We start from the raw sequence: 22772 nt of genomic DNA, 5'->3' as shown, positions 1-22772 counted from the left end.
CCCCGCCTGCCTCAAAGCCAGGAAGCCAAGGATGTGGGCCAGCCACTCTACTCCCTTCCCAGGGGTGGCTGGTCACATCTCGGCACAGAGCATGGGCTGCCGTCTCGGGAAGCCAGCCACGTTGTCCAGCCCCAGCCTGTCTGCATCCCCCAGCAGCGGGCTGCGTCTCCCTCCGCTGTCCACACTGAACGAGGCTCACTCCACAGGCCTCTTGCTCCCTCCTTCCCCAGCAGGGCCCACCATCCAGTGCTCATCAAACATACAGAACTGATGTTGCACAAGGCCCCCCCGAGGGGACGAACATCACACCCTGATTTCTCCTTCCCCTCTCGTGCTGTGCGTCCCCCTGGCTGCAGCCTGCCTTTGTTTCAAGAGGAGCAAAACACTGTGTCTGAAAACGTTACTGCAATTAAATATGCACAAGAAGGGGGGGAGGGAGGGGAAAATGAGGACAATGAAGGATGTGAAACATCAGATGCAGCAGCTGCTTGTTGCTATAGAAACCCTAGCTCCCCACCACCATCAAGGCAGCATCAGCCCCCCACCCTCCACCCCCCACCCCTGCTTTAAAATCCTCGTAGGGCCAAGTGCTCTGTTTGTCCTGAAGTGGTGGGAGATGAAAGATCACAGGGTCCTAGCTGTCCAGGTCTGGAGCACCTGTCGTCTGTGAACGTTGACTTCTGTGTCTTTCCTGTTTTTCCTCACCACACCGCAGCCACCACCAGCACCACCACCACCACCTCCCGACACTGGTACTTCTGATTGGCAGCAACACCCTCCAGTCGTTCTCATTCCAGTCCCAGTTACATAATAAATTACAGGAGAGCTTCCGCATTTGACTTTGGGATGTCACAACATGGAGACAAAACGGCACATGCAGAGTCCACTGGGGAGTCGGCTTTCTCTGCGATTCCTCGCGTCCTCTCTGACAGACACCTGCAGGGCTTGATGTCCTCCGCCTTCCTTCTCATCCTCACCCACTGCCCTGAGCGGGGGTCTGCCTAGCCGCGGGGTCTGCACGTCTGTAGTCTGTGTGCTGGAGCGGGGTAGAGCAGGGTGTCCACAAGCTCCAGGTTCCAGAAGATGGGCAGGCTGCCAGATGGCCGAGTGCTCATCTGGCAGGATCCCCAACAAGATGTAGCTCAACAAGGATCGGTGGGAAGTCCCAGGCTCTGGCCCATATAACCACTGTCCAAGGACACAGAGAGGGAAAGTGGCATAGCCGTGGCTGACAGAGACAGGGCCAGGGTCTTTAGTTGACTGCAAGGAGAGTAGTATAATGGGGCTGCCTCCCTCCTCCCACGCCATCCCCGTGACAAGGGGATGCAGCCTGGCGCTGGGCGTTGGTAGTCTTGTTCTGCTCTACCCTTATGGGCTAAGTCTGATCTTAGGAGCCCACAAAGTGGGGCGGAGTGTCTGGCATGTGGCAGGTCCAGTCCTACACAGAGATGTGTGAGAGGGAGGAAGGGAGGAAAGAGGGGCAATTGGAATTGTAGATAAACCAAAGTTCACTCAGAAGCGAGACCAGATTGATGAAGTTATTTGAAACTATATTAAATAAATAATTATTAAAACATAAAATCCCCATCATCCCAGCACTTTGGAGAGCCAAGACAGAAGGATCCCTTGCTTCCAGGAGTTTGAGACCAACCTGGGCAGCATAGTGAGACCTCATCTCTACAAAAAAAAATTTTTTATTAGCCAGGCACGATGTGCCTGCCTGGGGTCCCAGCTACTAGGGAGGCTGAGGTGGGAGGGTCGCTTGAGCCCAGGATGTCAAGCTGCAATGAGCTGTGATCACACCACTGCACTCAGGCTGGGAAACAGAGCAGTACCCTGTCTCAAAAAAATATAAAATGAAAATAAAATCCTAAGCCTGTTAAGCCTAAAGAAAATTCAAAGGCATCACAGCTGCCTTCCAGCATGTGAGGGAGTATGTCAGGAACACGGGTTTCGGCTAGTTCTGTGGGGTGAGTCAAAGCAGGACCCAGGGAGGGAGCGCCAAGGAGATCAGTGGTCACCAAGGAAGACTGCTCCAAAAGTCATCTTTACAATGGGCTGCAAAGGGAGGGAGGGAGCTCCCCAGCCCCAGAGATATTCAGATGAAGGCTGGAGAATGTTTGTGAACGATATCGTCACACATTCAGCTTTTCAGCCCTGCAGTTCTACAGCCTCCAGTGTCAGAGGTGTCCTTCAGTGAGGTCTCCACCCCTGGGTGCTGAGAATCTTGGACTTGTGCTTGGGATGGTAGAGGGGGTGGGTGGGATACCACAGAATATTCCTCACAGGAGCAGAGCTCTCATCTTGGCAGAGGAAGGTCAGCCCCCAGGTAGGAGGAAGCAGACCTCTAAATCATAGTGTTAGAAGGGCATGGGGCTGCCCAAAATGTTTCCGTCTGCCAGCCTGACATATGGTGCTATCAGGTCGCTCCCGTGGGTTCAGCATGACCCTCTCCCCTGCGGCTCTGAAGTCACTATCAGTATCCTGACCCCAAGGCCCTTTCTCAATGGAAATGGCAGCCTGGGCCCTCTGGGTCTGCCTGGGAAACCCCCAAAGCAGAGACAGAGGACCCCAGAGTTCGCTTCTCCATCTCAGTCTGGCCTCAGTGGGAGGACACAGTCATAACCTTAGGCAGTCCAGTGCTAACCCCTCCTCAGCCCTCAAGTCCAGTTTTCTCCTTTAAATCAGCCTTTATCGGCTCAAGGTCAAGGTGAGCCTTAGGACCTTTGACAAGGAAATTCCCTTGCCCTCTGGGATGGGAGGGGGTCTTGTGTCACAGTCTACAAAGTGGGCATACTGCCGCCTGTGTCTTCTGCTCCCCTGCCAGGTCCCGACAATGGGGGAGGAGATGGCTATGGCAGTGGCAGGAGGCAGAGAGCATAGTGCCTGTCCCCTTCTCTGCCTTGCACACAATGGGTGTTCGAGAACTGAATGATTATTGTGTATCTCGTGTCTCTGCCCCTCCTTGTCCCCATCCTAGTATAGCTTTGCTTCAATAATTGTTGAGTGATTAAATGATTTAAATTGAGGGAAGAGGCTTGGGGCTTATGTTCAGTCCCATGCAGAGGAAGGACTGGGAGTCAGAAGTTCCAGCCCACTTCCTGGCTGTGTGACCTGGGCCAGTCACTTTACTACAAGCCTCAGTTTCCTTCTTTGTAAAATGGAGTTAGCTCCTCAAACAGTGGTAAAAGCCAATGAGCAAGGAATATGAATGAGCTTTGCAAACTCTTTCAAAGAGGTAGGAAAGATGAGAACTAATATTTACTTAGTGACTACTTATTCTGTACCAGCCACTTTATTCTTCTTTTTGTTTTTACTTTTTTTAGAGACAAGAGTCTCACTCTGTCACCCAGGCTGGAATACGGTGGCGTGATCACGGCTCACTGAAGCCTTGACCTTTTGGGCTCAAGCAGTCCTCCTGCCTTGGCCTCCCACGTATCTGGGACTACAGGCGTGTGCTACCAAACCCAGCTAATTGTTTAATTTTTTTGTAGAGACAGTGTCTCACTGTATTGCCCAGGATAGTCTTAAACTCCTGGACTCAAGTGATCCTCCTGCCTCAGCCTCCCAAAGCATTGGGATTACAGATGCGAGCCACTGCACCTGGCCCCATTTTATAAATCTGTATATCCACATCATTATTTGTACTGGCTTCCCTGGAAGCCCAGAGACTTGCCAGAGCTATTTAGTCAGCTATTGTACGGATAAGGCTCAGAGTGGTTAAGTAACTTTCCCAAGGTCACACAGCCCATAAGCAGAAGAGCCAGATCAGGACACAGATCTCAGTCTGACTCTAAAGCCCAACTTCTTTTTGTTAAACTCTGGAGCATCTGTACTGAAAGGAACAATTACTATAATTTCTGTTTGTCATCTTGTTTGTGTGTGAAAATCCTTATTTGTCAGATACGCTACCCTGCCTCTGAGGCTGCACCAGACAGTAGAGTAACGAACTATGTCCTGATTGTGTCTCCAGAAAACAGGTTTTTTATTACCTACCACGGCGGGCTGTACATATCTGACGTACAGAAGGAGGACGCCCTCTCTACCTATCGCTGCATCACCAAGCACAAGTACAGCGGGGAGACTCGGCAGAGCAATGGGGCACGCCTCTCTGTGACAGGTAGGGGAGAGGGCCTGGGAAGAATGGGGCAGGCTGGGGAGGGAGGACACCAGGCCATCCCTGGAACTTGACATGTCCCACTACAGATGAAGGAGACCCCTGTGTACTCAGGGAAATCAGAGAAAGAGATTAAAGAAAACAGGTACAAAACCACTGAGGAAGACCCCTTTGCTATGTTTTCATTTTCAAATAATGAGGGCTATGAGACCCACCCTCTTTTTCCTTTTTTGCTTTCCCTGACAGGAAGCTCATAGATAAAATCTGATACTCATAGTAACGATTAGTGTCGACTTGAGGGGGAGGGGCGGTTTGCATTTCCTTGCTTCTAAGTGTTTTTGAGGATTTTTTTTTTTTTTGAGATGGAGTTTCGCTCTTGTTGCCCAAGTTGAAGTGCAATGGTGTGGTCTTAGCGCAGTGCAACCTCTGCCTCCTGGGTTCAAGTGATTCTCCTGCCTCAGCATTCTGAGTTGCTGGGATTACAGGCATGTGCCACCATTCCTGATTTTTATGTTTTTTAGTAGAGACAGCATTTCACCATGTTGGCCAGGCCGATCTCAAACTCCTAACTTCAGGTGGTCCACCCGCCTCAGCCTCCCAAGGTGCTGGGATTACAGGCGTGAGCCACCATGCCCAGCCTGAGGACTCCATCTTGTCCATGAGTACATGTGTATCTTTTGTTGTAGGCCACCTTACAAAGTTTGAAAGCAAGCAGAACATAATTTATAAACGAAATATTTCTAAGTGGAATAAAGGATTCTTGTTCTGGGGTGATTATAGCTTCTCGGGAGGGATGGAAGCGGGTATTTATTGAATCCCCCTGTGTATCTGGGATGCCCTCGTTTGCTTTCTGTCAGATACTGTCATAGCCCTGTGAGGTGTGTGCTATTCCCCCTATTTTTACAGGCAAGAAAACCAAATCTTAGGGGAGCCCAGTGACTTACCAGAGCTGTTTAACCAGTGAGAGGCACAGCCAGAATTCAAACTCTAGGCCCCTGGCCTCGGGGTCCTTCCAGCTACAGGACCCCATAGAAGGGACCAGTTGAATGCCCACATCCATGCTGCAGGCACAGACAGGCACTCCTCAAGGAAGGCTTTCTGAACAGCGGTTTCCAAACTCTTTGACCGTAATGCTGAGACAGATGTTCTTATTGGAGCCTGCGTGATGCGCGCTGGCATTTTCTACCACGCTTATGGCAAGGCGCTGTGAAATTTTCTTTCTTTCTGTTTTTTTTTTTTTTTTTTTTAAGATGGAGTCTCGCTCTGTCGCCCAGGCTGAAGTGCAATGGTGCAATCTTGGCTCACTGTAACTGCTGCCTCCTGGGTTCGGATGATTCTCCTGTCTCAGCCTCCCGAGTAGCTGGGACTACAGGCATGTGCCACCACGCCAGGCTAATTTCGTATTTTTAGTAGAGACAGGGATTTCACCACGTTGGTCAGGCTAGTCTTGAACTCCTGACCTCGTGATCCACCCACCTCGGCCTCCCAAAGTGCTGGGATTACAGGCATGAGCCACCGTGCCCGGCCTGAAATTTTCTACTCTATTCTATCTTATTCTGATTTCTATAAATGCTGGCCACTACCCTCCAAATGGACTTCAAAACCTCCTAACAGTTTGTGGGTTGTGAGTCGAAAATCTCTGTCTTGAGATTGGAGTTTTTGGAATGAGGATGAACACTAAGTCAGAACACCTGGCTTTTGGGATTAGACTCATGAAGTCACGCAGCCTCTCCAGGCCTCTGGAAAAGGAGCCAGACTTGGTGGCTGCTCTGACTCTATCTGCCTCTGGCGCTCAGAGCTCTGGCCTGAGTTTGGTGGTTGTTGATGAGCTCTGCCCTGACCCACAGATGACCCTCTCCAGGACCCCTCGCACTTGTCTATCACACGTGGGGCAAGGCCAGGAGATCAGGAGTTGGGAGGGCAACAACCAGGCTGCTGATTCACCCCATGTCTTCAACACCTGGCCCTGTGTCTAACACAGAGTAGGTGCCAAGTAAATATTTATGGCATTAATCAATGCCAAGGGAAACTGTGCTGTCATATGGGTAGGGGACAGGGCTGCTCCATGTTGCCCCATCTTTGTGGCTTGACTTTGAAATCCGAAGCCCAGTTTCCAAAGGGCTTGCCTCAAAATTACAGGGACTTGTTTGTATGGTGTTTTGCATCTCATTTGCATGTTTTTTCTGCGATGTAGGAAAGGCACAGAAATTCCCCTCCTGCAGGCCTGCTCCCTTCCCCTCCGTGAATATCTGGCCCCTTCATCCTCCAGTCTCCTGGTTGGACCTCTAGCTTTTAGGGGCACTAGGCAGGAGTCCCTCAAAAGGAGACATTCTTTGAACTGGCGGCCATGCCAGCCCTTCTTCCCCTCCTCTTTCACCACCAGCTTTCAGGAGAAGGGGCGAGGGGGAGGATACTCACAGATAAAGCCCAAATAGAAAAGCGGGCATGAAGATGGGACGGTACTCAGACAGACAAGAGAGTCCTCGGCACAGAGAGAGATTGGCATAGGGCAGGGGAAAGGCAGAATGGAGATATATGCACAGAGGCAAAGGAAGGGAGAGAGGGGGCCTATGGGGAGGGGGCCCGTGCAGTGACACGGACCCTGATGTGATGGGATGTGACAAGACTATCTGCAAGCTGCTTGTCTCGGCAAAAATGCAACTGATACTGGAGCAAGCAATGCATGGGGGGGCAGTGGCACTGGGGAGCCCAGAGCCTGCCTCGGACTCACCCACCCCTCCCCAGTGCACTTCCAATCCACTCCTCAGAAAAGAGGGTGGGGATCAGTCCTCTGAGAGAGGCAGGACACGAGTGTCAGCTGAGATGTTTCAGTCTCTAGAGGCCAGGGCCCCGAGAGCTCCTGGGGCTTGTTGCAGGTGAGAACGGTCAGTTCATGAGAACAAGAACCACATGTGTGGTCTCTTCAGCACTCAGTGCTAAAGTTGCTGGGGGTGGGGAGAGATAACGAGGTGAGTTATTAAGACGGCAGTTATGAATTAGGCCAAAGTTTCCATCTCTGCCTCAACACTCACTAGTTTTGCAGCCTGGCATAAAACTATGTTCCAAACCTCACCTTCCTCATCTGGAAAATGGGAGTAACGAAACATAATCCCACTGAGTTGTGGTGAGAATGAAATAGAATATCGCCTATTAAGAAAGGCCAGGCGTGGTGATCCCAGCCTGCAAGTCCAGCAATTTGGGAAGCCAAAGCAGGTGGATCACTTGAGGCTAGGAGTTCAAGACCAGCCTTGCCAACATGGCAAAACCCCGTCTTCACTAAAAATACAAACATTAGCCGGGCATGATGGCACACACCTGTAATCCCAGCTCCTTGGGAGGTGGAGGCGAAGAATCACTTGAACCCAAGTGGCAGAGGTTGCAGGGAGCCAAGATCAGGCAACTGCACTCTAGCCTGGGTGACAGAGTGAGACTCTGTCTCAAATAAATAAATAATATATAAAGCACGCCTATAAAAAGCATAGCTAGTGCCTGACAGGCAGAAGCACGGGACAGGCGTAGCTGCTACTGTTATTGTCAGTGATTGTTGTTCTGTTGTTGCTACGTTGTTATTCCTACTACATTCCCAAGGCTCGGGGGTAGGGAAGGAGCGCAACTTTCATTTTTCTGTATTTTCCAAGTTGCTGAGGCAGTTGCAAGAATAGTCTGCGCCTCCACAAAATACAACCTAATCATAATCATTCTGTACCTCTAGGTGCTTTTTTAGAGCTTACCAAGTGCTTTCAGGTGTATTAACTCACTTTGTCCCCACAACAACTCAGTGGGATGAGCACTGTCATCTGCAGTTATAAAAGAGGAAACCAGTGGCCAGAGAGGCTGAGGGACTGGGATCAGATCCCCCAGGTCACGAAGGACAGAGCCAGCTGCTGAAGCCATGCTCCTGGCGGCGCCCTAACCACCTAAACACCACAGCAGTGCTGTTCAGCTGGCTATGAGGGGTCCCAGCAGCCTCCCCAGGGCAGCTCACACCCCCAGCCAGCCAGCCCAGCTCCAGTACACCCCCAGCAGTTTCTCAGGCCGGACCATCTGTCTCCCCCAGCCCTGCTTCAGTGCCAGCAGCGCCCGGTCCCCCCGGGGCTGTCGCCGTGTACACGCCGCAGCATTTTACTTCTGCTCTGGAGTAATGAAAGAGGTTTCTTTCCCTCAGAATTTAATTTCACGCCTGAGCCTCGGTGATTAATTCCCTCCCCCCGCCCCTTTCTCCACCGCCCTGATGGCCCCTCCGCTTGTAAATTCTGCGGTGTGCCACGGAATTTGTGTATTTTGCATCAATTAAGTGTCACATTGAGTAATTCTTCCCTGGCACCGGGTTTGTTTATCCCAGCCATTCCCACTGGGTTGGGGTTGGGAGAAGAGGCCGCAGAATCTGGCAGGCAGGGCGCACGGGCTCTAGAAAGTAATTGTCCCGCATATCTGCAAGTGGATTGAGCGTCTAAAGCGCTTCCACACACCTATACCATTGGTTGCCTGCAATGGCCTTGTGAGGTCTGGAGGCGATGTTATCACCTCTACCGTGCAGGTGGGGAAACTCAGGCTCTAAGAGATCACAAAACTTGCCCAAGGTCACAGGGTCACAGGGATTCCCAGTGACCCAGGCAGAGCTTGCCCCTGGAGACCCTGATTCCCAGCCCGGGCTCCTTCTCTAGCCCACAGGCAGCCCCTGACAAGCACTGGTAGGTGGGAAGAGAGAGAGATTCTTCCCCCTAGATAGGAGAATTCTCACCCCAGCCCCTCTCTGGGGCAATTGCTGAGGGCAGAGGAAAGCTCGCATTAGTGAAGGGACCACCATCTACTCCTAAGCAAAATTTAGGATTTTAGATTATTCATCTCAGATGCCATTTACCAAACAAGGGTGGGGAGTCCTGGCTTCTGATCTGGCTGGTCCCTGTACATCTCTGGTCTCAGCATCCTCATCTCTTCCTGCCTCAAGCTCCCTAAGCCAGCTCTATAATTCCACAAGTCTATATAGTTCTGCAATGTAGATTTCCATCCAGAAAAATCAGACCACTGGCCTGCCCATGCCTGTGTGCCCCATTCATCCTCCCCAGACATTATGGTTCAGCAGCCTGGAGAGACACAGCCGTGGTTTAACACTGCCTTGAGGAGTTCAGGGTCTTCTGGCTGCTGACTGCCCTTGGAAGGGGCAGTGCTGATGGGGGCTGCCTCTGGAGAGGCAGGTAGGGTGGCAGAGGGCAGGAGGGTCAGGGGATAGGGAGGCTCCCTTCATGACAAGCTCTTCTATACTTTCTGAAGTTTTGCCAAGTGCATATATTATCTATTTAATCTGTTAAAACACTTTTAGCTGGGTGCAGTGGCTCACGCCTATAATCCCAGGACTTTGGGAGGTTGAGGCAGGAAGAGATGAGGATGCTGAGACCAGAGACCTCGGGCAGATCACGAGGTCAAGAGATCGAGACCATTCCTCGTCAACATGGTGAAACCCCGTCTCTACTAAAAATACAAAAATTAGCTGGACATGGTGGCACGCGCCTGTAGTCCCAGCTACTCAAGAGGCTGAGGCAGGAGAATTGCTTGAACCCAGGGGGCAGCAGTTGCAGTGAGCCGAGATCCTCCCACTGCACTCCAGCCTGGGCAACAAGAGCAAAACTCCATCTAAAAAAAAAAAAAAAAAAAAAAAAAAAAAAATCAATATAAAAAAAAAAAAAAAAAAAATTAAAGCTTTTATTATTATTACCACTATTATTACCACTATTTTTGAGACAAGATCGATCTTGCTCTGTTGCCCAGGATGGAGTACAGTAGCACAATCACGGTGTCACAGCTCCCTGCAGCCTCACATCTCTGGCTCAGTTGATCCACCCACCTCAGCCTCCTGAGTAGCTGGGACCACAGGCTTGTGCCACCACATCTGGCTAGTCCTGTTTGTTTGTTTGCTTGCTTTTTGGTAGAGGTGGGATCTCACTATGTTGCTCAGGCTGGTCTCCAACTCCTGGGCTCAAGTGATCCTCCCACCTCAGCCTCCCAAAGTGCTGGGATTACAGGCATGAGCTACCATGGCTGACCTATTAAAAAACATTTCTTTTAAAATAAAGGGGAGTTAAGAAAAATATGTGGGAGTCACTGAGGGTGACCTGGGGGAGGCATCCAGAAGAGGTGACATTTAAGCTGGTTTGTGAGAGATGAGTAGGGGCTGCCAGACAGGACAGGCTGGCCAGGCATCCAGGTGACCCAGCACACCACTGGAGGGTTCCATGGAGATGGGGGGCAGTGTAGGCAGGCCAGGCCCAGACTCATTGGGCCAGATCATAGACGGTTTCGGCATTCAGGACAAGCAGTGGAGGTGTGCTATGTAGGTGAGGGGGATCCTGGTGAGGTTTAAAACAGGAGGAGGTCCTCCAAGGGCAGAAGACCTAGGGAGGCCTTGGAGGGTGGGAACTAGCCCAAGAGGGCAGATGGGGCACCACTCAGAAATGGCCTGGGCATTGCACACAGAATTCTGCCTGCAGGGGCCATGGTTTTCTGTGGCATCAGGCCGCAGGTCTCACAGTTGCTGGTCTCTCTTGGTTTCAGAATGCAAAATAGAGGATTGTTGAGGGTGACCAGTGGGGCTTCTGCATCCTTCAGGCTGTGGTGGAAATGCACTGGTCATTTCCGAGTCTGTCTAGAGTTCAGGCAGAAGACAGAGCAGGAAGAGATAGATCGTCCTCCCATTTCCCAGTAGGCCCAGAGAGATACTTACCATAAATTGCAAACTTGAGACATCATGACATGTACCACTTTAGAGCCTGGGCCAGAATCTAGGGACACAGCTGGGCATGGCTCACACCTGTAATCCTAGCACTTTGGGAGGCCAAGGCATGTGGATCACCTAAGGTCAGGAGTTCGAGACCAGCCTGGCCAACATGGTGAAATCCTGTCTCTACTAAAAGTACAAAAATTAGCTGGGTGTGGTGGTGTATGCCTGTAGGCCCAGCTACTTGGGAGGCTGAGGCAGGAGAAATCACTTGAACCTGGGAGGTAGAGGTTGCAGTGAGATCACACCACAGCCCTCCAGCCTGGGTCATCGAGACTCCATCCTGAAAAAAGAATCCAGGGACTCTGCATGGGGAAGGAGTTCTCACGCACACCCTCTCCCTCGCTGCACCACTTGCTCTCTTCCCCCTTCTTCCATCTGTCTCTCTGTCTGTCACTCTAGCCCTGAACTCCATCATATTCTCTCCTCCTCCAAGCCCCTGCTGGGAATCTCAGTCGAGGTTGCCTGGGGCTCAGTCTGGTCTGAGCACAGAAGACAAAATGCACCCTCCCTGAAATGTTCCTCTGGAGCCACCCTGGAAACTGCTCGTTATGGGTGCCAGTGGGCAGCAGGCTCCTGTCTGGGTGTTTGCCTTCCCTCCCCCAGCCCCGATGCATCCCACCCGGGGCTGGCCAGGGCTGCCGACCCTCTCTGCCTTCCAGACCCTGCTGAGTCGATCCCTACCATTCTGGACGGCTTCCACTCCCAGGAAGTGTGGGCCGGCCACACTGTGGAGCTGCCCTGCACCGCCTCGGGCTACCCTATCCCCTCCATCCGCTGGCTTAAGGATGGCCGGCCCCTCCCAGCTGACAGCCGCTGGACCAAGCGCATCACGGGGCTGACCATCAGCGACTTGCGGACCGAGGACAGCGGCACCTACATTTGTGAGGTCACCAACACCTTCGGCTCGGCAGAGGCCACAGGCACCCTCACAGTCATTGGTGAGTCAGGGAAGCCCTTTCTGCAGCCCCAGTAACCTATGAGAGCACCACAGGGGTTGGGGAAGGAGTGTGGGCGACAGCTGCACCTGTCTCTGACAGGCCCTGGGAATAACCCAGGCTGGCTGGGGAGGGCAGTCTGGTGTCCTGGAAAAGCCCTTGGCTTGAAATCAAGAGGCCTGCCTTTTGGTTCTGGCATTGGCAGATAGTAACTGGACTTGGGCAAATCACATAATCACGACCATCAGCTCAGTGCCCTTCTATGTAAAATGGAAACGTGGTCCCAGCCTTCCTACCTCCCAGAGGTCATGAGGCTCCAATGGGATGATGAGGGTGATAGTGACGTGCTAGCCATGAGGGCAGAGCTTCTGGGCTTGTAGGAAGGCAAACACTGGCCGTAAACAAGCAAGTCATCTCTGCCAGGACCTTCCAGCTGGGTATCAACCCTGGTCCCTTCCTATTCCTCCTCCTGCTCCTTCTAGGGGTCCAAGGAGCTGGTGTGGAGAGCAGGCAGCCTTAGCAGACCCCCGCTGCTGAGGAGCCCCCCAGGCAGGCAGGGAGGGTAGAAGCAGATGGACGAATGCCCCAGAAAGCACTCTGGATGAGGATTTGTGAGACCCAGCTCACCCTTCCCCCCACCCCACCTCTGCCCACACTGTGTGACCCAGCCTCAGGGTCTCCATCTGTGAAATGAAGGGGTTCCGTCTAGCTCTGGCACCAAGCGTCTGGCTCTCTGAGTTCCCTCCTTTCTAGGCTGTAGTGGGGCTGGGATCTGGAGATCCTGGAGGAAATGCCATGCCTCATGGGAAAGGAATGAAGCTGTCATTCCTGACAGCATCTTGAGGGTCATTCAACATGGGCAGTGGAAAGAGACTATCTGGAGGTGATGCCACCCCCCATCCTGAGAAAGGTGCACCCCTTTGACCAAGGGAGTTGACCAAAGAAGCTCTCCTCCCACCTCCCACCCACTGTGAGCACAGGACGGCAGGCTGACCAGAGAACCACAGCGCAGCCCACTCCTGGGCCTAGTGTCTGACTCCCCCAGCCCAGATAAGGGCTGAGTCTCCTTCCCAACAGCCAAGAGAGTTTTGAGAGTTGGAGTGTGTAGATCCACAGTGCCCGGAAGAGCGCCCCCACAACACAAACTCACTGTCAAGGTAGAACAGAAAGAGCCCCAAGGAATGCTCTGGGACGGCGGTGCACAGTATAAATGCGTAGGTGAAAATGCTGCAAGCCCCACTTCAAGGGCCTGGGAGTTCCTCTGGAACAAAGAAGCCCTGGACAGCAGAGCAGACGGAGGATTGGGATTGGTACCCGCTTCTTGCCCTAAGTACTATCTGAAAAAGTTTATTCCAATATTACCTTCACCTCCTTCCCACCCTCCTGTTCTACACACACACACACACACACACACACACACACACGCTCTCTCTCTCTCTCTCTCTCTCTCTCTAAAAATAGGTCAGAAGGGCAACACACCCTCAAATCCTCAGAAAATTAGCAAACTTTTCTGTAGTAAATGCAGTGTTCACGGCTCCTGCACCAGTGCATGCAGGCAAGCAGAGACACACACAGACACAGGCACACATGCTGAAAACACACCCGCTCACCTCCCCATGCACACATGCGCGCATATATGGTGCCCGCATCCATGCACAGCTACACAATCCCTTCACAGCAACGTGCCCGTATCCAAGCACACTCACACATGTACCGCGAGTCACCACCTCCAGAGGTGTACACGCCCACACTGACGCTGAATGCGTCTTCTCTGATCCCTAGTCGCCTGCCCCTCCCCACAGCAGGGTTGTTTGGACCACCAAGATTCAAGGGGAATCAACATGACTTTTCTGCATCTTCCAGCCTCTCTACAGCCTTTCTCTGCCAGGTTCATGGAGAGAAATGCAATGCTTTCCATACCCCTCAACTCCTCCACGAAGCCCCCCACCCACCTGCGCCAAGCCCACACAGAGGCAGTGAGGAGACAGTGGCTGGCAGAGCACCGGGAGCTCCACCTGGTGCCTGGGATGAGCAGGAGGCCACCTGCCTCAGTGTGCACTGACAGCTCCTGGACATCGGGGGGAGGCTCTGGGAAACAAGCAGGGTGGACCACACATGCAGTCATGTCTGATTTGGCTGCACCTGGCCCACACGGGCTTGCAGTCTTCCCCTCTCCTGCAGGCTTCCTCACTTGGGATACCAAGCTATACAGGGAGCCTGAGCCCCCATACAGAACACCTAACCCATAGAGATCAAGGAGAGGTCACTCTGGAGCTTGTAAATGGCTTGCTAAGCCAGTTAGACCATCAATAATGACTCAGGTCTTGGTAGGCCGATGAAGCTGAGAGATTCCATCCTGCTCTCAAGTGGCCCACAGGCCAGAGAGAAAAAGAGACAGACACAGAAGAGGTGATGAAGAGACAGAGTGCTCATTGTGGTGTGAGCTATACACAGGGAGGCTCAAGAAGGGATCCTTAGCCCAACCTGGAAAGGGGATTGGTGTCCAGGAAGGCTTCCTAGAAGAGGTAACACCATGTGAAGGATGAATAAGAATTAGGCAAAGAATGCTGTAGGTGAGGCCCTGGGCCCAGAAGCAGCACAGGGTATGCAGAAATCACAGGCAGCTGGCTGGTGTTCTAAAGACTGTATGGCTTTGGTGACAACGGAGCTCCTTTCGACCCCTAGATTCAGGTCCCTGGGGCCTTGAGGGCCTCAGACGCCATGCTGAATTGTTTAGAGTCATGGAAGTTCTGAGCAGATGGAGGTCAGCTGGGGGAAGGCAGGGAGGTGTGCCGCATGGATCCAGGCTGGGAGCTCTAGGCCTGCAGTGGGGCGGGGCGGGGGCGATGCCGAGCAGGGGGTCCACAGATCCATCTAGAGGAAACCAGGCCAGCTGCAATGGGTTATCTCTGTGGGTGTGGGAGACAGCCTGCTGGGCCAAGGGTGCCTCCTGAGTCTCTGGGGTGGATGGTGAAGAGGATGATAAGCCAGTCAAGTCTCCATCCTCCTCAAGAGCCAGAGGGAGCGTCATACTCTCACCAGGCACAGGGACACACTTCAGGGGAGCACAGGCCATCAGGACAACAAATACTGAGAGATCCCTCAGCCTGAGCCTGCCATTTAACAAACAGTAAACTAGGGCCTAGCGTGAGGAATTCCACAGTCCCCATCCACACAAGGGGTCTGGAGGCAGGACCCAGGCCTTTTGTGACTCCTGACTACCCCCAGCTGCACTCCACCCACAGTAAGCCCTTTTTCTCTTCTTTCCTCCCTCTCATTTCCCCTCATGTCTCCCGGCCCAGATCCCCTTCATGTGACCCTGACACCAAAGAAGCTGAAGACCGGCATCGGCAGCACGGTCATCCTCTCCTGTGCCCTGACGGGCTCCCCGGAGTTCACCATCCGCTGGTATCGCAACACGGAGCTGGTGCTGCCCGACGAGGCCATCTCCATCCGCGGGCTCAGCAACGAGACGCTGCTCATCACCTCGGCCCAGAAGAGCCATTCCGGGGCCTACCAGTGCTTTGCCACCCGCAAGGCCCAGACCGCCCAGGACTTTGCCATCATTGCACTCGAGGGTGAGCTGGGGCGCCAGGACAAGGGCGGGGGGCAGGTTCAGGGCTGCCAAGCTCATGCCCTCCCTCCTGCTGAGGTGGAGAAGTGCCAGGAGGCATTAAACCAGCGCTCACTACACGCCAGGCCAGCGCATCGTCTCATCCCAAGGGCCCTGTGTGGAGGCCTTTCTTTTATATTTAAATTTTCTTTTCTTTTTTGAGATAGGGTCCCACTCTCAGGTCTCTCAGGCTGGAGAACAGTGATGTGATCACAGCTCACTGCAGCCTCAACGTCCCTGGCTAAAGCAATCCTCCCACCTCAGCCTCCCAAGTAGCTGGGACTACAGGCAGGGAGCATCCTGCAGCATGCCAATATCCAAGGTTATTCTGTCCACCTGACTAACTTTTTTTTTTTTTTTTTTTTTTTTTTTTTATATTTTTTTTTTTTTTTTTTTTTTTTTTTTTTGAGACAGTCTCACTATGTTGCTCAGGCTGGTCTTGAACTGGGGTGAAGCAATCCTCCCGCCTGGGCTGAGACCTTATATTTTCCTAATGATGTTACCCATTTTGCCATTGAGGAAACTGTGGCTCTGGTCACTTTCCCAAGGCCACACAGCTCTGCTCAAAGGACAGAGCAGAGATTTGAGCTCAGGTCTCTTAACCATCATACCGTATTGTCTCTGCCCTCGGACATTTCTAGAACTTCAGTATTAGAGGAGTCTTCAGAGGCTGGAAGAGTGCCAGTAACCTCTGGACTTGCAATTCCTCCTCCTGCCTGAGACCTCTTCAAGACAGGCTGTCTCACCAGCATCCTGGCTTTTACATGTTTGTTCCTCTCTCCTCCTTTAAAGCTGCCACCACCCAGGGCTCCTCACCCAGCACCTCTGAGTATGGTTGTTCAGGTTGTTCACTGCACACATTGCCCAACCAAGAGGGTAGGTGAGGACTGAAATCCAGCCTGCACCTCATTTGCCAAGCCACGAGCCCTGACACCAGGCTGCATCCACACAGAGGAGGCACCGCTTCCTCATTTGTACAGAGGTGCAGTGGGGGCTGGCAGAAACCCCATCCTCACCAACAAGTTGAATGCTCCCCCAGCTCCTCCTTCATTGCCGCCAAAACAAAACACAACGCAATCCTGTTCTGGAAGGATCTGTTGTGACAAAGATGCCAGCCAAACCCAAGCAGGCCCCACAGGTACGGGATCGTCCCCAGGTCCCCCGTCACAGCCTGTGGGTCCACACTCCTTGGAGGTGTGAGGCACCCAGGAACCTAAGCCCTCATTCCTCACCCTGACCAGACAAACATTTGTCTTCCTTTTTGCTTCTTGTTTCTGTTTCTCAGAGACAGGGTCTCACTGCTCTGTTGCCCAGGCTGGAGTGCAGTGCTGCAGTCATAGCCCACTGCAGCCTCAAACTCCTGAGCTCAAGCAGTCCTCCTGCCTCAGCCTCCTGAGTAGCCGGGACTACAGGCACATGCCACCACACCTGGCTATTTTTTTACCTTTTTTATAGAGACATGGTCTCTCTGCATTGCGCAGACTGGTCTCCAACTCCTGGGCTCAAGCGATCCTCCCATCGCAGCCTCCCAGAGTGCTGAGATCACAGGCGTGAGCAACTGTGCCCGGCCTACTTTTAAAATACTTAATGCCTGTTTTAATCCATTATAACAATCCTGTGCAGAAGGATGGCCAGGGTTAATAATCACATTCCCGCGTTCCACGTGAGGAAGCCAGGGCACCGAGGTTAATTGTCTTGTCCAAGGTTATTCTGTTAGCCAAGACTTAAGGCCCGGCCAACATTCCTCACTGCCACTGCTTCTGTGCACTTTCAGCCTCAGACTTAAGGCCTTGTGCTAGGGGCGCTGCAGCACCGCCACCCTCTCCTGAGGTCCCACGCAGAGGAAACTGGAATCAGACTCCACAGGCCCAGGCGGTTCCATATGCAGTTCTAGGCAGTTAACTTCTGAGCTGGTGTCTCTATTTTTTATTTTTATTTATTTGTTTTTTTGAGAAGGAGTCTCACTCTGTCACCCAGGCTGGAGTGCAGTGGCACGGTCTCAGCTCACTGCAGCCTCCTCCTCCAGGGTTCAAGTGATTCTCCCGCCTCAGCCTCCTGAGTAGCTGGGACTACAGGCACGCGCCACCATGTTGTGTCTTTATTAACAGAGGAAGAGTTGAGAGGAACTAACATTTATTAAGAACTTACAAAGCGCTGTGCGAAGCCTCTGAAATGCATTAATTCATTTCATCCTCAGAATATCCATGAGGTGGGTATAATCACAATCGCTGATATCCCCATCTTCCATCCAGAAGAGATCCAAGGCAGAGAGATTATGCAACTTACCCGAAGACCCAGAGCTAATAAGTGATTGAGGGAGGATGCAAACCCTACAGCCTGAATCCATGTCCAGCAGTAACTGGCACCTCTTGGGGCTGTGGAGAGCAGAGGAACTGATGTACATGAAAGTTCTTTTTCTTATTGCGATTGCTTTTTGCCTCCGCCCCTGCTGAGGTGGGGTGGCTGGGGGGACGATCTCTTCATGGCTCGCTGACACTGAAGGGGGCTCCTCACTCCCTGCAGATGGCACGCCCCGCATCGTCTCATCCTTCAGCGAGAAGGTGGTCAACCCCGGGGAGCAGTTCTCACTGATGTGTGCGGCCAAGGGTGCCCCGCCCCCCACAGTCACCTGGGCCCTGGACGACGAGCCCATCATGCGGGATGGCAGCCACCGTACCAACCAGTACACCATGTCGGATGGCACCACCATCAGCCACATGAACGTCACAGGCCCCCAGATCCGTGATGGGGGTGTGTACCGGTGCACGGCGCGGAACTCGGTGGGCAGTGCTGAATATCAGGCGCGAATAAACGTAAGAGGTGCCTGTCTACATTTAAATATCAGAATAGGTTTTTGAGTTCCTTTGCCATCTCTGTGGTTACCATTATTCTTGTGCTGATTAGTACTGATTATTAATCGTCATTTTGATTTTGGTAGAGGTCTCTCTCCCCTCTCTCGTCCCCTTTCCCCGCCCTCCTCAAGTGCCATCATCCATTTTTGTGTGAGTGTGTGTGTCTGGTACAGTTCACCCTCATTCACCTCCCCATCCCCCATCCTCCTTCCTCCTTTCCAGAAATCCAACCTGTAGAGCCCTCCTCCTACCCTCTAGCCCATTCCGCCCCATCAAATCTCTCTGGGGCCCAAGTATGCTAAGCACCTGCTGGTATCTTCCAGCCCCACCAGGACCTTGTAAGGCCAACACAGGGAAGGGGCTGGGGGCCAGGCTTGGCCTTCCCACTGAGCCAGCCCCCAAAATGCTCCAGGAGGTGTAAGCAGCCAGGAGCCAGGGCATCATCTTCTGCAAGGCTCATGCCATCAAGAGTGAGAGGCTGAGGTGGGGTGGGGGTGTCCCAAGGCAGGCAGCCTCCAAGACTGGAGAAAAGAGGCCTCAAGGGCATTATCCCCACATCTCAGCTCTCCAAGTCACTGTGGTGAGAACACAGTCTCCTTTGAAGCTCTTTGTAGCCCCTGGGGTCTTCTGACTGGTCTTCATTTGATCCAAGGACAGAGGAGCGGGGGGACAGCAGAAGGGAAGGGGCTCTGATCCAGGGGCACTCCTGGCTACCATGGGGGCAGGAAAGGGAGCAAAGGTGGAGTTTTTGCTAAATTTGTCTGTGCCAGGCCTTGTACCCCCGGCCCCCCGCAGAAGTGTGGGTTTCCCATTTGGCCACCCTCCTGCTCTCTCCTCTGAACTGCACGGGGGACAGCAGGGCTCTGGAAGATTTCCCAGTCGGGCCCCTCAGGTTCTGGATGGGGACCTGAGGCCCAGAGAGTACCTTTTACCCCGTGGAGCACTGTCTTGCTTGGTAGCCTCTGAACCCCCCTTTCCAACTCCCAGATTGCCATCTGCCCAGCAGGCCCAGCCCAGGACACTGTCTCTCCCCAGCCAGCACTATCAGAAGCCCTTCACAGCTCCTACAACACACATTTACTTACTGAAGGAAAGTCATCAGCTCAGCTGGCGAAGGCCTTCCTGTCATCTTTAAGTAGATAACTTAAAATCCTTTTGGGTACAAGATCAAAATAAGCAAGGAGAATGGAAACAACAAAATCTCCATCTTTCCACTTTAATCCTAAAATCTTAATCTCCCCATAAATGAGTACTTGCCCTCCCAAATCCCAGTCACTCCTTGGTGGGGCTGCAGTCTGCTCCTATCCCGGTCCCACAAGAGGAATGGCTCTTGCCTCAGGCATGTATACACTGCATCTGTTTGCAATTATTTGAAGCTAATAACAGTGAGTCCTGGGCAACCCCCAATACCAGCCCCTGTCTGTAGCTTTGTAAAAAGGTATCCCTGTGCCCCCACCCAACGTCCACTCCCTGAAAGTCTCAGGGGCCAAACTCCTGAGAAGAGGACCTCAGGGTGGTGCCCGGCTGTCCCTGGCTGACGGCAGCACATGCCCCTCCTCTCCTCCTCCTCTCTCCTGATCCCTGCCCAGGCCCCCCCAGCATCCGGGCCATGAGGAACATCACAGCAGTCGCCGGGCGGGACACCCTTATCAACTGCAGGGTCATCGGCTATCCCTACTACTCCATCAAGTGGTATAAGGATGCCCTGCTGCTGCCGGACAACCACCGCCAGGTGGTGTTTGAGAACGGGACCCTCAAGCTGACCGACGTGCAGAAGGGCATGGACGAGGGGGAGTACCTGTGCAGCGTCCTCATCCAGCCCCAGCTCTCCATCAGCCAGAGCGTCCACGTGGCCGTCAAAGGTAGGCCTCCCTCCCCAGCCAGGGCCCCTGTCCTCCTGGCCACCCAGGATGCACGGGCCCCTTCCTGGCTGGGGGTCAGGCAGCAGTAGGCAATCCCGAGTGAGCAGAAGGCTGAGCAAGAGAGGCCCCAGGTTGGCATTCATAAAAAAGGGAGCACGGCAGAAGACTGTGGGTGAACACAGGCCTTGAGTTCCTCTACATCCAGCTTCCTCCTCCAGCTGCAGGACAAGACAGCACGCACTGCAGGTGCAGGAGGGGTCGGTTGCAGACAGAGGAGGCAGGCCGCCTCTGGGAGAGAGGCCAGGTCAGAGATGGGCTGCATGGGGCCTCTGCCATCAGGATGGAGTGCCCAGGTACTCGGCAGGGCCACACAAGAGACCAGCAACAGGAGGCCAGGCTGGAGGGAGCAGACTGGGAGCCCTGACTCCCTGTGGCACACACAGTGCCCAGCCCAGGCTGCGTCTACAGGACTGGGAACACCCTTCCACCTGCTAGTACTGCTCGAGGCCTGGAAAGTGCTGCATGGTGCTTAAAGCCCTCCTCCCTGGCCGGGCGCGGTGACTCACACCTGTAATCCCAGCACTTTGGGAGGCCGAGGTGGGTAGATCACCTGAGGTCGGGAGTTGGATATCAGCCTGACCAACATGGAGAAACCCCGTCTCTACTAAAAATACAAAATTATCTGAGTGTGGTGGCACATGCCTATAATCCCAGCTACTTGGGAGGCTGAGGCAGGAGAATTGCTTGAGCCCAGGAGGCAGATGTTGCAGTAAGCCAAGATTATGCCATTGTACTCCAGTCTGGGCAACAAAAGCAAAACTCCATCTCAAAAAAAAAAAAAAAAAGAAAAGCCTCCTCCCTCCTGGGCCCTTCACATGCACCTGGGTGAGGTCAATGTTTCATGCCTGGATCTGGATCAAATGAATGAGTGAATATAAATGAACAAACATATGAGCATGTGAGTCAATGACGATGTCTCCTTGGTTCTGGGGCTGTGCAGGTGTTCGAAGCCCCTAGTGTTTCAGGCCTGTCTTTGGGACTGACAGGCCGGGAGACTGTCTGGATGATGTGTGAGAGGAGGGTGGCCTGGTTGCCCTAAGGCCAGGCTGGGGAGGTGGATCCCCCCAGGCCTGACTAAGGAGAGGCCAGTAAAAACCAGGCCACAGGGGTGGGGTACTGAGTCAGCCACAGCTGTGATGGCAGAAGAGCTATGTCTCTTCATGAAGAGCCAGGGTGGACTCAGGCCTGGGGAGGATAAACGGATGGGTTGTCCTCTGCAGCCAGAGGCTCCAGAAGCATGGAGACCTCATCTTGGGGCTCCGCCTGGGAGGAAGGGAGGTCTGGGGGTCTCCAGCCACCATCCTGGGGTCTTGCAGCAGGCTGTGATGGTTACAATGATCTGCTGCCATCACTGGAGTGGGCCCACTGTGGACCCCTCATGGTGGTCCATGCTCCACGTGCACTGCCATCTTCCACCCCACAACTGCCCGCTCACCTAAGGCAGGCACCATTTCCTCTCCAGTTTTCAGGGCAGAAAGTGGAAGCATAGAAAAGTTAAGCAGGCCGGGTACCGTGGCTCATTCCTATAATCCCAGCCCTTTGGGAGGCCAAAGCAGGCAGATCATGAGGTCAAGAGATCAAGACCATCCTGGACAACATGGTGAAACCTCATCTCTACTAAAAAAAATACAAAAAATAGCTGGGAATGGTGGCGTATGCCTGTAATCCCAGCTGCTCCAGAGGCTAAGGCAGGAGAATCGCTTGAACCCGGGAGGCAGAGTTTGCAGTGAGCCTAAATTGCACAACTGCACTCCAACCTGGCGACAGAGTGAGACTCTGTCTCAAAAAAAAAAGAAAAGAAAAGTTAAGTAGATTGCCATCACCATCAGAATCTGTCCCAGGTCTGCATAACTCCAGAACCTGGGCTCCTAGAGAATGGCCCCGGGAGGGAGTGGAGGAGGCAAGAGTCCTTGAGAACTCTGAGGGCTCCTGTCACCTGGGAGCTCCCCTCTCCTGGGCATCTGTGTTGCACCAGGGCAGCAGGGAGGGAAAGCCAGGTAGCACCCGCTCCGTATCCCCAAGGGAAGAGAGGGAGGAATAGCATTGACCAGGGGAGGAAGGCTAGCTATGGGCCCATGGAAGGAAGAAAAAGAGAAGAGGGGTCCACGCCCAGGAAGGGGCGCTGGCACAGAGGGACGACCTTGGGGACCCCCTGGCTGCTGCTTTGCCTCAAGACTGGAAGCAACATGGAACAGATGCACTGCCAGCAGCAAGGGGGACACACAGGAAGAGAGGCGTTTGTGGGGGAACCCTGAAGCATGTGATAATACTGGACATCCAGTGTAAGGGCCTAATGGCCAGTTGAAAGGACTGAACAGTGGCAGTGGAAGACTGGGTCAGGGCTTTTCCCAGCGCTTCTGCCATCAGCACTCAGAAGCTGAGTCACACGCCTCCTGCGTGCCCAACACCCGTCACAGTGCCAGACAGTGTGTGCTTTGAACTGACACTGAGACATTAGGCTGGGTTGGAGTCACTTACTAGGAAACCTTACTGTGAACCCAAAATAATGGACTCCCGTTTTTTTTTTTTTTTTTTTTTTTTTTTTTTTTTTTTTTTTT

At 53.1% G+C, this 22772-nt stretch overlaps 1 protein-coding gene across 3 annotated transcripts in view; it reads left to right on the top strand.

Annotated features, from left to right (window-relative positions):
- The window catches only part of DSCAML1 (DS cell adhesion molecule like 1), a 369108-nt gene that overhangs the window by 255954 nt on the left and 90382 nt on the right, over nt 1-22772 (top strand). For all 3 annotated transcript variants that reach the window (XR_005199219.1, XM_017523379.1, XM_037736681.1), the window contains exons 4-8: nt 3974-4120; nt 11552-11830; nt 15130-15405; nt 17964-18260; nt 19882-20154. Coding sequence is in view for 2 of the 3 variants with exons in the window: in XM_017523379.1 (XP_017378868.1) it covers nt 3974-4120; nt 11552-11830; nt 15130-15405; nt 17964-18260; nt 19882-20154 (1272 nt within the window). In the remaining variant the exon portion in view is untranslated. The remainder of the gene's footprint in view (nt 1-3973; nt 4121-11551; nt 11831-15129; nt 15406-17963; nt 18261-19881; nt 20155-22772) is intronic.

This window comes from Cebus imitator, unplaced genomic scaffold (assembly GCF_001604975.1).
Source record: "Cebus imitator isolate Cc_AM_T3 unplaced genomic scaffold, Cebus_imitator-1.0 Scaffold28, whole genome shotgun sequence".
NCBI classification, from domain to species: Eukaryota; Metazoa; Chordata; class Mammalia; order Primates; family Cebidae; genus Cebus; species Cebus imitator.
This window is presented reverse-complemented; position numbering and strand designations above follow the sequence as displayed.